An 11945-nucleotide genomic window follows, 5' to 3' on the forward strand; every position below is an offset into this window, starting at 1 on the left:
CCATTCATTTGTTGATGGGCACTTAGGTTGTTTCCAACTCCTTGCTATTGTGAACAAAGCCGCCATAAACATGGGTGTGCATATATCTGCTTGGGTATCAGTTATTGTCTCTTTGGGGTATATTCCCAGTAGTGGAATTGCTGGGTCAAATGGTATCTCTATTTGCAACTTTCTGAGAAAGCACCACACCGCCTTCCACATGGTTGCACCATTTTACACTCCCACCAACAGTGAATAAGGGTTCCAGTTTCTCCACAGCCGCGCCAGCATTTGTTGCTTGTTGTTCTGTTCAATTTTGCTATTCTGACTGGGGTGAGATGATATCTCATAGTTGTTTTGAACAGTTCCTTTCTGTTAATGTGATGTTGACCATGAGGCACAGAGAGATGAAGTGGAAGTGGGACAATATCATGATTTGTGTATCAGAAGCAACTGGGCTCCTGGGGTGGCTCTTAGCAGCTGCGTGACCTTGGGCAAACCATCTAACCTCTGCTCATAGTTTCCTGGTGTTCATAAATGCTTGTTTTGAGGATTACATGCTATTGTGTGGTTTAAGTGCCAGGTACTCGGGAAGTCCTCCATAAATGATGATTATTAAGTGATCTAAGCAGCCTTGTGGCACGATACTTCAGCACCCTACTTTTAATGGAAATGTTGACGATGTGAAATGTATTCATTCAGTCACTCTGAGGAGAAAAGACCTGGTGATCTGTTCCTGTAAAAATTGCATACAAGAAAATGAGGGCACAGTTCTCCTCTGCCAGTCTGAGCCGAAATGGGCTGTCTACCAGCTGTGGTGTTGGAGAACTAAATAAATAACCACAACCAAAAGAACAGATGCATCTGTCTTGAGGGGGATGTGCAACCAGGGTGTTCCTTCCAGGCAAGGGTGGTGAAACTTTTTCTTACGTATTGTGGGTGTCTTGTCAGGAGCAGCCAGTTTTTAGAAAAAGACATTGTGTGGATGAAGGTGGAGAGTCAGAGAACAAGAAGACCCTAACAATGATGGATTGGCACAGTGCCTGTCAGGATGGGCTAAGAGGATGGTGCAGGATAGGACAAGGCTCAGAGCATGTTGTTCACGGGGCTGTTACAAGTTGTAGGTACCTAACAACGTCAGCATCTAACAGTAACAATAAAGTGATGCATTTAAAATGACAGAATTGAGATGAACCCAGTTGCTCCCTGACTCAGTGGTTCTGTCTTCTCCCATTCCGACAAGTGACCCTGGGAGAGGAGTATAGCAGTAATAGAGTCCAGTCAGTCCCACATTTGCAAATTCAAGATCAGCTAGCTTTCCAAGGTGTAATTGCCCCTGCGACTCTCTCACCTTCTCCCTCTCAGGAAAGCCATTTGGTCATGAACTTGACTCCCCGGTCTGTCTTTTCCCGTGACCGAGTGGAACAGAGATTCCCCTGGCAGCCTCTTGGCTGACTGGGGCACTTTGCATATGGTGCTGAGAAGAAGATGAAGTCATCTCTGTGTAGTGGAAGTGCCAAAAGCGGTGCTGGAGCTAAAAAAGGGGCTGCTAACATTTATCCCCAGAAGCGCGGACAAATGTGACACCAGGCCTGGCTCCGATTTTCTGTCTGCGATTTCTGAATTGGCCCTTCCAGTCTGGTTTCTCTTTAATCCAGACCTAATATGAAAAAGAAACTGGAAGTGGGAATCTTTTGTCTGCATCCCCTCGAAGCCTCTGCCTTTTTTTCCTTTTATCAAAATAAGATGCCACGGTCACATTTGAATCATCTGGGTTTAAGCCAAGACAGAATGGAAGCACCTGCACTTTCCTTGACTTCACGTGAATGCTTCTTTGTGCCTCGGCCTCCCCGAGGAGACAGAGATGAGACTGAGGTACCCCTGGAGCTTGGGGTGAGGGAAGCCTTGTTCTTTCCCCTATCACATCCCCAGCCCAGAAGTAAAGCTGAGCAGCCGTTCTCACTTACTTCATCCCTTGCATTTTAGAAAGAGCTGGACAGAGGCGTCTCTGTGGGTGGCAGTGTCACGATTTGTTGCTCCTTTCAACTATTAACGAATATTTCTTCAGAGTTTAGAGAAAAGGCTGAGGGGGTGTGAGAGGAAAGGGCCAGAAGAAAAGGACCACGAGTGTCTAGACATAGTTTTGTCTCTCATTTTCCTTGGGGGCGATCACTGCTGGCCCCAACTTTTCAGGCCTCCGACTGAGAACAGATATTCATTGACTGCACGCTTCTTTGAAGGCTTTTTGGTGACCATCTGTGGTTACGCCATCACATCCCCCTTGGGAGTCACACCTCCCACACCAAGCAGCTTATCGGAGATCTCTTTTCCTCTCCCAGAAAAAAAGATTTTGGTACAAACCATTTTCTTCATTTTGACTAATTTTTCAGTGGTGGTTAAACAGGCAGTGTAGATCAGGACCTATGACTGCCTTCCGGCGGTGTGGCTCCCAGATCAAGCCCCAACATTGTTATTAGGTGCCATACAGTCTACTGTGATCCACAGTGACCCTTGAACCAGATCTGAACCTCACCCTGTTCTGCACTGTGATACCTCACCCTAGCCCCGTGATTACAGTTATTTCATCAATCCATTTTGTTGAAGGTCTTCCTCTCTTTCTCTGACCCTCCAGCTTTGCCATCACCCAGAAATTGGCTCCTTCCCATAACATGCACATCATCCTTGCCTCTAAGAAGCACCCTGGTTGCACTTTTTCTAAGACATCTTTGTTCTCTTGGGAGTCCATGGGCTGTTCAGTACTCTTTTCCAACACCACAGTTAAAAGGCACCAGTTCTTCTGTCATCCTTAGTCATGGTCCAACTTTTAAGAAGTTAATTGGAAAGACCATGGTTTGGACCAAGTACACCTTAATCTTTAAACTGACATCCTTGTTCTTTGGAACTGTTGAGAGGTCCTTGATGGAAGGTTTTCCCAGTGCAACACATCTTGTGATTTCTTGACCACTGGAGACTGCTCTAGATGAAACTGTATCTTTTGTTTTCATGTCTTACCCTTCCTGCCCTGCGCTTTTCAGTGGTCACATGGCTGATGGAACAGCACTTTGCACAAATAAAAGAAAGACCAAATGCATGCTGCTGTCAAGGCCATTCCCATTCTTGGGCGCCACCTGTGGAACTGCTACGTAGCGTTTTCTTGGCTTTGATCTTGATGGAAGCAGACTACCAGGCTTTTCTTTCTCAGTGCCACCAGGTGGGTTGGAACTGCTGACCTTTAGATCAGGAGGTTGAGTGCACAGGTTGTGTGTCACCCATGAAACATGCTCATACTAAGTGCTTAATAAAAAAAAAGACTTAAACAATTGTGTATGCTGTTCTCTTCCTCCTTTTCCTTCCTGACCATTTCCTAAGGGAGGCAGTGCAAAATAAAAGGGGGGAAACCTGGGAGTCTTGCAGAGCAAAGCTCGAGTCCTTTTTCTACCCATTACTGGCTGCTACTTTTTCAGGCCCCAGCCTCCTCCTCTCTAAGTAAGAAAGAATTTATTTTGTAGTCTCAGAAAGAATAGATACAATCATGTCTGTGAATGCATTTTGTTAACGGTGAAGGGTATGCCTTTTCCTGACACTGACACCTCTGTGGTCAGAATATCCTGTTGTGTTTGGTTAGGCGCCACCAAGTTAGGTCTGACTGAAAGTGACCTTGGGTACGACAAAGGAAAACAGTCCCCAGTCCTGTGCCGTCCTCACACGGGGTGCTGTGCTTGAATCCATCATTGCAGCCCCTGGGTCAATCCATCCCGTTGAGGGTCTTCCTCATTTCTGCTGATCCTCAGTGAGATTTATCTCTCCAGGCACTGGTACCTCTTGACAATCTAACAAAAATGTAGCCCCACTGCCTCTGAGTTGATTCTGATTCACAGTGACCCTTCATCAGGTTTCTGAGGCTGTAAATCTTTACAGAAAGAGCTGGGCCATCTTTCTCTCAAAGAGTGGCTGGTGGATTTGAACCACTAACTTTTCAGTTAGCAGCCTGTCATGCAGTACAGTGTGTTACCAGAGCTTCTTTCCTGATCATATTTAAAACAAACTCAAGCAAAATAAACCTCTCAAAATCATTGCTATCAAGTCAGAGCTCACTCATAGCTTGACCTTCTGGTATTTCCAAGGCTGTAAATGGCACAGGAGAAGTTGGTCTGTCTTCCAAGGAGACACAGCTGGATTTGAACTGCCATAGAGGTGCCACCTTTCTATGCCACCATCGTAACAGAGAAGCTGGTAACACCGAGCTCATTCAGCTCTGCTGTGCACAGAAACAGTAGGGAACATTGAAGGAAGAGGTCACCTTGAGAACCTTGCTGGGTTCACCTTGCTTCAGTGAGACCCTCAGCTGTTTGTCCGTCTCTTGAATGCTTGCCTTTAGCACAATCTGAAAATCTTTTCCAGGGACTGGCGAGGAAGATGTGGAACAGCCGGTCATATGCCCATAGCTCAGTGGAAGAAATCATGTGTAATATCAGAAAGCTGAGTAAAGGCAGACCAGTCTGCTGTTGTTGTCCCTAGTCCAGCCCTGGACCTCAGAAGTATGATCCCAAGGAGCAGGGATTGTTCCAGGTCCCTCAGTTATACTTTTAAATGGACTTTTGCAGGAAGTGAAGCCTCCGATGTGGGCTAGCAGAGAAAGAATTTGTTTTGCTTTGTTTTGCTTTTTCCAAAGGATGTTTTGAAGGTCACTATTAAACTTGTGGTTGGAAGATAATGAACTTAGGTATCGCTTGTGATATCTGCTGCCAAATATACCACCACGAAAATCTAAATATTTCTCCTTTTGCAGTCAGTATCTACAGAACAGTAAGCGCAAGAGCCGGCCTGTGAGTGTAAAAACATTTGAAGATATCCCCTTGGAAGAACCAGAAGTCAAAGTAATCCCAGATGTAAGTACAGCTTTTAAAAATAGTCTTAGAAATAATACAAAGGATGAAACATTAGCTCAATAAATATTAGCCTAAGTATTAGGGTCTTAGAGCTTCATTATAAGGCTATTCTTGAGGGTTTGTGCTACGGGGTCATGTGGGAGATGGAATTAATCAAGTCTCCTTGGTTTTACCATCCATAAAGACCCTGGCCCACGATAGTTTGACTTTATCCATAACTTCACTCAAGAGCAAATAGTATCATTGTCAAAAGCAGATGGAAATCTGCTTCCAGAACCTTCTTCCAAAGTTCTTCTCTTGCTCCAGGCTTCTATCTGCTTCTAGGAGATGATTCCTTCTTTTTGTAGCCCCCTCCCAACCCCAGCTTGCAGGACATTTATGGAGCCCTGGTAGCAGAGTGGTTAAGTGCTCAGCTATTTATCAAAAGGTTGATGGTTTGACCCCATCTTTGGCTCCAAGGGAGATAAAAAGATCTGGCTGGCTATTTCTATCTAGATTTCAGCTTAGGGATTTTCTCTCTAGGAATTTGTAGTCTGTCATGCTGGGTCAGCTGTTGTGAAGGCAGAATTAACAGCACACAAAAACAACATTAATAGGATATATGAGCATGTATCTCAAAGATTTGTTAAGAAATCAGCTTGATGAAATAGTTGCTTAGTATCCACGTGCAATCATCTATACCATTTAATTGTCTCTTTCAAAGGACAATCAGACCGACAGTGGTATGGTTCTTGCGTCCGAAGAGCTGAAAGCATTGGAAGACAGAACCAAATTAGCTCCGTCGTTTAGGTAAGCCTCAGCCAGGTGGAAAAGACAAATTCCAGAAGGCATTTTGGGAAGGAATTTAGAGTTTTTGATATAGATGAGGTCTTCTGTTTTGGTGTCTTTGTGAGCAGGAACAATTAGCATCAACCTAACTTTTTGAAAATGGAAAGAAACCAAGCAAAAAACAAACAAAACCACACACACACACACACACACACACACACACACACACACACCCAAAAAACTAAGCAGCAAGTTTGAAAAGAGAATGTGAAGTATGTTAGTGAATTTGATCAGTTGTTATGAGCACAAAATGAATTCTAGGGCATTTCTAAAGCGATAGTTTATATGGCTTGCTACAAAGAGGTCATTAGGTACAATCACTAAAGATGTGACTGCTCTTTATTCAGGCTGCGCTGATGGTGTAGTCCATAGAGAAGTAAGCTCTGAACCCAAAGGCTGTATCTCCCTGCTGGTTCGAATCCACCAGTGTGGACACTGAACAATTTAAAAATCTGTACATAATTTGGTGCATCTGTACTTAGGAATTAATATGTATAAATAAGGCAATGTCTGTTTGTTTAAGATACCCACATAAAATTGGCTATATTATTTCATATCTAACTGTGAGGAAAGTATTCTATTTTATTTAGATTATCATGTCTTCTGATTGGTTTAGTAGAAATTAATATTGTTGTTGTGTACCATCGAGTCAGAACCAACCCATAGCTGACCCTGCGGTGGGTTTTCAAAGACAGTTAATTACACAGGAGGAGATTGTCCAGGCTTCTTCTGAGAAATTAATAGTTGCTTTAAATGAATATACTTACATAGAGCAAATGAAACAGATAGAAATCTGTTTTTCTAAAAGTCATAGTATATAGAAGAGGTATTCCTGTAGAGGGTTCCCTGTAGGTGAGAGTAAAGAAAAGATTTTTATCTACTAATTTATAATCTGCTATATAAAATAGGGACACTCATGGATAATTGTTGGATGGTTATGAGAAGGAAAACATAAAATGTGCTACTGTGTTAATGGAGTGTTTGTCTTAAGAGCTAAGAGAAGAAGTTGTGACAGCTACTCATTTGCTTTTATTCATGGATTGAAAAATATTTATAGAGCTCTGGTGGTCTAGTGGTAAGAAACTGTGCTGACATCCCAGAGCCGTGCAGTTTGAATCCACCAGCTGCTCCACAGGAGAAGGATGGGTTGTTTCCATCCATGGATTTACTGCCTCTAAAAACCTGCTGGAGGATCAGCTGTGAGTTGGTTCTGACTCAATGGCACACAGCACCACCACTATGTGCTTGGCTAATACTATTACTGGAGATACTAAACTAGTTTTATTTAGGGGTTGGCATGAAAGAAAAATTGCATTTCTACTTATTTAAAATAATATACATGTACACTCATACACAAATATGTGCATTTCTTATTTAAAAAAATGTTTAAATCCATATATATATATATAAACACAGAGTTAAAATGTTTTCTGTAAGTTTTAACACAAGCAATTAGGGTAAAAGGAAACCAAAAGAACCCATCTAAATTACTTGAGAAGGTATAAATCTTGGGGTTTTAAATGAACACAGCCTACATTTCTAAGCTTTGACATGGTTGCCATCTGTCAGAATCCCACACCATTGAAAACATTTCCCAGTTGCTGCTGAATGATCTGGATCCTTGGTCCTTCCAAAGAATGTGGGCTTGAAAGCAGTTTTTGACATGGCTGGCTTGATTGCACACAAGCTTCAAGTTACCAAAGTTTAAAGTTGCCCAATAACTTTATTAACACCATACACATGCCTTGTAATCTCCTAATTGGCCATATGGGGAGAGCAAGAGTGAGCTGTCTGAACATCCCAGTCTCCTTTCAATATTATGGAAGGAGTCTCCTTGGCTCCAGATCCTTGTATACAAGTTTGTCAGTCGCTAGCACCATAAAATGCTCTGTTGGTTGGAGTCCTTGCAAAGCTGAGGGAACTGGCTTTCATCTTCTCTGAAGTTTGAAAGACTCAGACCTGAATAAGAGGACTTATCTCCAACTACTAATTCATGCTGGTACCTGCAAATAAGCATTGTCCAAATAAACCTGATCTGTTGATTAACTGCTGAGAGGGTCAGGGGCCTGGTGTCTCCAGGCAGATTTCAGCTGCCGAGTGGAGAAGGGAGTGCCTGGAGCGTGGGTGGCAAGGGCTGTTCAGCACTTGACTACTACGTGAAAGGTTTGTTGTTTGAAACCACCCAAAGGTACCTTAAATAAAAGGCCTGGTGATCTGCTTTCAAAAGGTCACAGCTTTAAAAATCCTGTAGCTTGTAGCTTTTACTCTGAACGTACATGAGTTCACTGTGTTTCAAAATTGACTCAATGGCAATCAATTTGGTTTGGTGTTTTGGAGGTGGGAATGGGGTTGCAGTTAGTAGTAAATGATTGCCTTCTTTCGTTCAGCTCATTTGGCTGTATTTTCTTCCACAGTGGGCTAATGCCCAGCAAAAGCAAGGAGTCTGTGGCATCTGAAGGCTCAAACCAGACGAGTGGCTACCAGTCTGGGTATCATTCCGATGACACAGATACCGCTGTGTACTCCAGTGAGGAGGCAGAACTTTTAAAGCTGATGGAGATTGAACCACAAGCCCAGATTCTCCAGTCTGATCCTGGGACCACTTCGAGCTCTCCTTGTCTTTAAAGAGAAGCACTTACATCCCTCCCACTTACTGGAAATCACATGAGAGGTGCTGCTTGGATTTTCAAGTGTTGTTCTTTCCATCACCAGGAAGTTGCCACATTTGATTTTCATTTCAGAAAGAGGACCTCAGACTGCAGGGAGCCAGCCCCCTAGCATTTCCTGAGAAGATATTTGTGACCCAAGAATGTTTATCTGTCTTTTCCCAGTGTTGAACTTAGTCTCTCTCTCTTCCCCTACCCCCATTCATTTAAAAAAGTTTCTGTGATGCCTCAAGTGTGGGTCTCACCATTGACTATAAAGAAAGTCCAAGAATCGCCTCCATCCTCAGAGAAGTAGCAGTCTACCTGGGGAGTTGACACCTATATAAAACAAGATGGTAAACCAGGTAATGCAGGTGCTTCAGATGTTGAAGATGGGAGGTATCTTTAGAGCTGAGTGCATCTATCAGCTTTGTATAGGAAGGACTTGGGTTCTGAGCCAAGTAGGATTTGAAGAGATAAAAAAGGAAATGTTAGCCTTTTTTGAGAGAGTGCTGGGGCCTGCAAGATGCATTGTATTGACCCTGGTGGAGGTGGACATGTGATCTGTGAGGAAATGCAAAGATTTTAGACAAGGTTACTGATTTTTACAAGGTTGCGTGCTCTTCCCAGTTGGGCTAAATGAGAGTTCCTTGTGCTGTTTCCGACTCCTAATGAGGGTTCCTTCCGGAGCTTTACTTGTCTCCTGGCTAAGCCCCAGGAAGGAAATGATGCAGCCCCGGCTTCTTGTCTCCCAGGCTGATCCTTTATTCAGAGCCCCACAAAGAAAGGACGTTTGGACTGAGACTCCCTGTCAGGTTGGAGAGTTCTGCCTCTACTAACCAGCCTCTGGTGTCTTCGGGATGAGCACCTCTCCTAGCTGTGATGTTGTGATAGTCTGAGACTGAATGAAGTATGTTTGGTGTCAAGCTGACGTGTCCAAGCTTCAGGAAGGATTCTTGACTTTTGTTCCTTCTCCTCAACGCCTACCTGTCAGTTTTTTAGGCTTTGAGTCTCAGCACTCCAGCAAAATCTCATTTGGTTTGTTTGCTCTCTGAACGATTATTAGCCAGATTTAAAAAATATTTTATAGCCCAAGTTCTAACAATGTCTCTTATGTTATATAGTCTTTTAACATGTAAAGCTTTCTCTTCTGGTTCTTGCTCTTGTTCTTTCCTTTTTTAAAAAAGAAACTGTACTTTTGTTTTGTTTTGTTTGGTACCATAGTGTGAGACGCTGGAGAAATGACTATAAATCATGCTATGGCACATCTATTTATAGTCTGTTTATGTAGAAACAAATGTAATATATTAAAATCTTATATATAATGAACTTTGTACTATTCACATTTTGTATCAGTATTATGTAGCATAACCAAGGTCAGAATGCTTTTAGCAGTTGATGCCATTTGATTAAAAAGACATTGGAAAACTTGAAGAAGAAATTCCTTTCTCAAGGCTGCGTTACTGTGCCTCTCATTTCTCTCTCACTTCTGAAATGGAGAGGATGAGTCAGAAATCTCTCCCAGGTGATTGTTTTTTCCATTATTGCTTGTCCTTTTGTTTTTCTTATGGAGGATATTTTGATAAAATGTTTATATGCTTTCTAAAAATCAATAAATGTATTTACAGTAGAAAAATGCAATGGTATAATATCATAACTAGTACTTCTGGCTTACAGTGCAATTATTTCTCACTTTCTTCTTCATAATCACACAACTAATTTGTGACCATTGTGACCATGCTGATTGTGCTGTGAGCCCTTGGAAGGTTGTTTCCAGTCAACCTTCTTCATATTAGAAGAGCCAGTCATGAAAGACAGCAAATGGATAAGGACTGTGGACCAGACTGAGGTCAAATTGAGGCTCTATGCAGAGAAGTATGGAGCACGTTTCTAGAACCTGATTATGGTGTGATATCTACAGTGTCTTCACATCATATCCAATGGTACAATCTTTAGTTACAAAAGCCTGCATTTGGTGAGCTCAGTTAACCTCACAAATTATCAAACCAACCAGTTAGAGACCATCTCTTTGCAGTGGAGATTTCTTGCTAGAATTTTTACCTCTCATGTGAGAGACCTGAATTTAATTCCTGGTTAGGGTACCGCATGCATGACCACTACCCTTTTATTAGGGATGACTTGAGCTGTTGCTTCAATGCTGAAAAAATTTAACAAAAGTTCCAGACTAAGATGGACTAGGAAGAAAGGACTGGACATCTGCCCCCCAAATCAGCCATAAAAAGCTTCTGGATCCCAACACTCTGATCTGTAACTGATTATGGGTTTGGATCAGGGTTGAGAGTATTCCAGAAAGTTAGTGGCTGACTCGGTGGCACTTGACACCAGCTATTTTTAGTATTTATTAACACAGGACTTTGAAATGTTCAGCTAGTCAGAGATATCTTTAAAAAAATGCCTACTTTCTTATTTAGAATGGCCTCCCTGATCTTAAAAGAACTCAAATATTCATTTTCTTTTCTTTCATTACTTTTAAATCCATTTGGGTGTTATTTTTGTAAGTGAGGTGAGGTATGAGTCTAGCTGTATTTTCTTCAGGCAGATTGTCGATCATGCTTTTTATGAAATATACCATTCATTTATTAAATATGCCTCTCTGCTCTCCTGCTGGAAGAAATACACATCACATCACTTCTCAAATGCTCTGGTGGTCTTGTGGTAAGAAGTTGTATTGCCAACCCTGGGGCACACAGGTGAATCCACCAGCTACGCCTTGTGAGAAGAGAAGCCGTCTCCTCCCTTGTGATTTACAGGCTCTGAAAACCCACCGGAGGGTCAGCTCTGAGTTGGTTTTGTCACATAAAAACAATCACCATCTCACTGAGGCACTCTGCACATACCTGTAGGATAGAGAAGAGGAGGGCTGTGGGGGTGTTTGAGTCCTGAAATAAACATTTCTAACAGTCTCCATAGGGAGCTCTGGTGGCCTAGTGGCAAGAAGCTGCGCTTCAATCCCAAAGGCACCAGATTCGAGACCACCTGCAGGAGCAGGATGGGCAGTCTCTCTTGTGTGATTAACTGTCTCTGAAAATCCACTGGAGGGTCAGCTGTGAGTGCATTCTGACTCAATGGTACACAACAACAACAACAGTCTCCATAGGAAGTTGTACTTGGAGCTCAAAGATGGTGCCTCTCTGGCAGTTGGATCCCAATGACCAATCTTCTCTCGTGATTCACAGCCTCCGGAAAACCCACTGAAGGGACAGCTATACATCTATTCCCACTCTGTCAGTGAGTTGGGTAGCAGTCTTTGTTTCATGCCCATCTGTAAGAGTTCCTCATCTCTTCCACACACTGTGATCTTCCAGTAGATGAATGAAAGAAGGATCTAGGATGTTTAGGATGGTGAAGACCTAAAATGAAAACACAATATTTGCTTCACTGTAGAGGAAAAAGGAGAAGATTTTTCTTTTTCCTTCATAAGCAGCCTCTGGCACTCTTTCTAATGCCAGGAATTTGGATTCCGCTGCAACTTCACACTCTATAAAGAGCTTTCAGCGCCTCAGACAGACGATAGGAGGGGAGGTTTGGCCCTCCTCTCTCCTCTGTCTTTCATGCCTCTTGTTCTTAGCTTCTTTTCTTTCCT

General features: G+C 42.7%; 1 protein-coding gene across 1 annotated transcript in view; it reads left to right on the forward strand.

The window, feature by feature from the left end:
* The window catches only part of KDR (kinase insert domain receptor (a type III receptor tyrosine kinase)), a 58882-nt gene extending 50561 nt beyond the window's left edge, over positions 1–8321 (forward strand). The window contains exons 28-30 of the mRNA XM_006898099.1: positions 4769–4868; positions 5572–5657; positions 8111–8321. Of these exons, the coding sequence (XP_006898161.1) occupies positions 4769–4868; positions 5572–5657; positions 8111–8321 (397 nt within the window). The remainder of the gene's footprint in view (positions 1–4768; positions 4869–5571; positions 5658–8110) is intronic.
* Positions 8322–11945: the final 3624 nt, after the last annotated feature.

The sequence above is a fragment of the Elephantulus edwardii genome, unplaced genomic scaffold (genome assembly GCF_000299155.1).
Source record: "Elephantulus edwardii isolate Elephantulus edwardi_28Jun2011 unplaced genomic scaffold, EleEdw1.0 scaffold00220, whole genome shotgun sequence".
Taxonomy (NCBI): domain Eukaryota; kingdom Metazoa; phylum Chordata; class Mammalia; order Macroscelidea; family Macroscelididae; genus Elephantulus; species Elephantulus edwardii.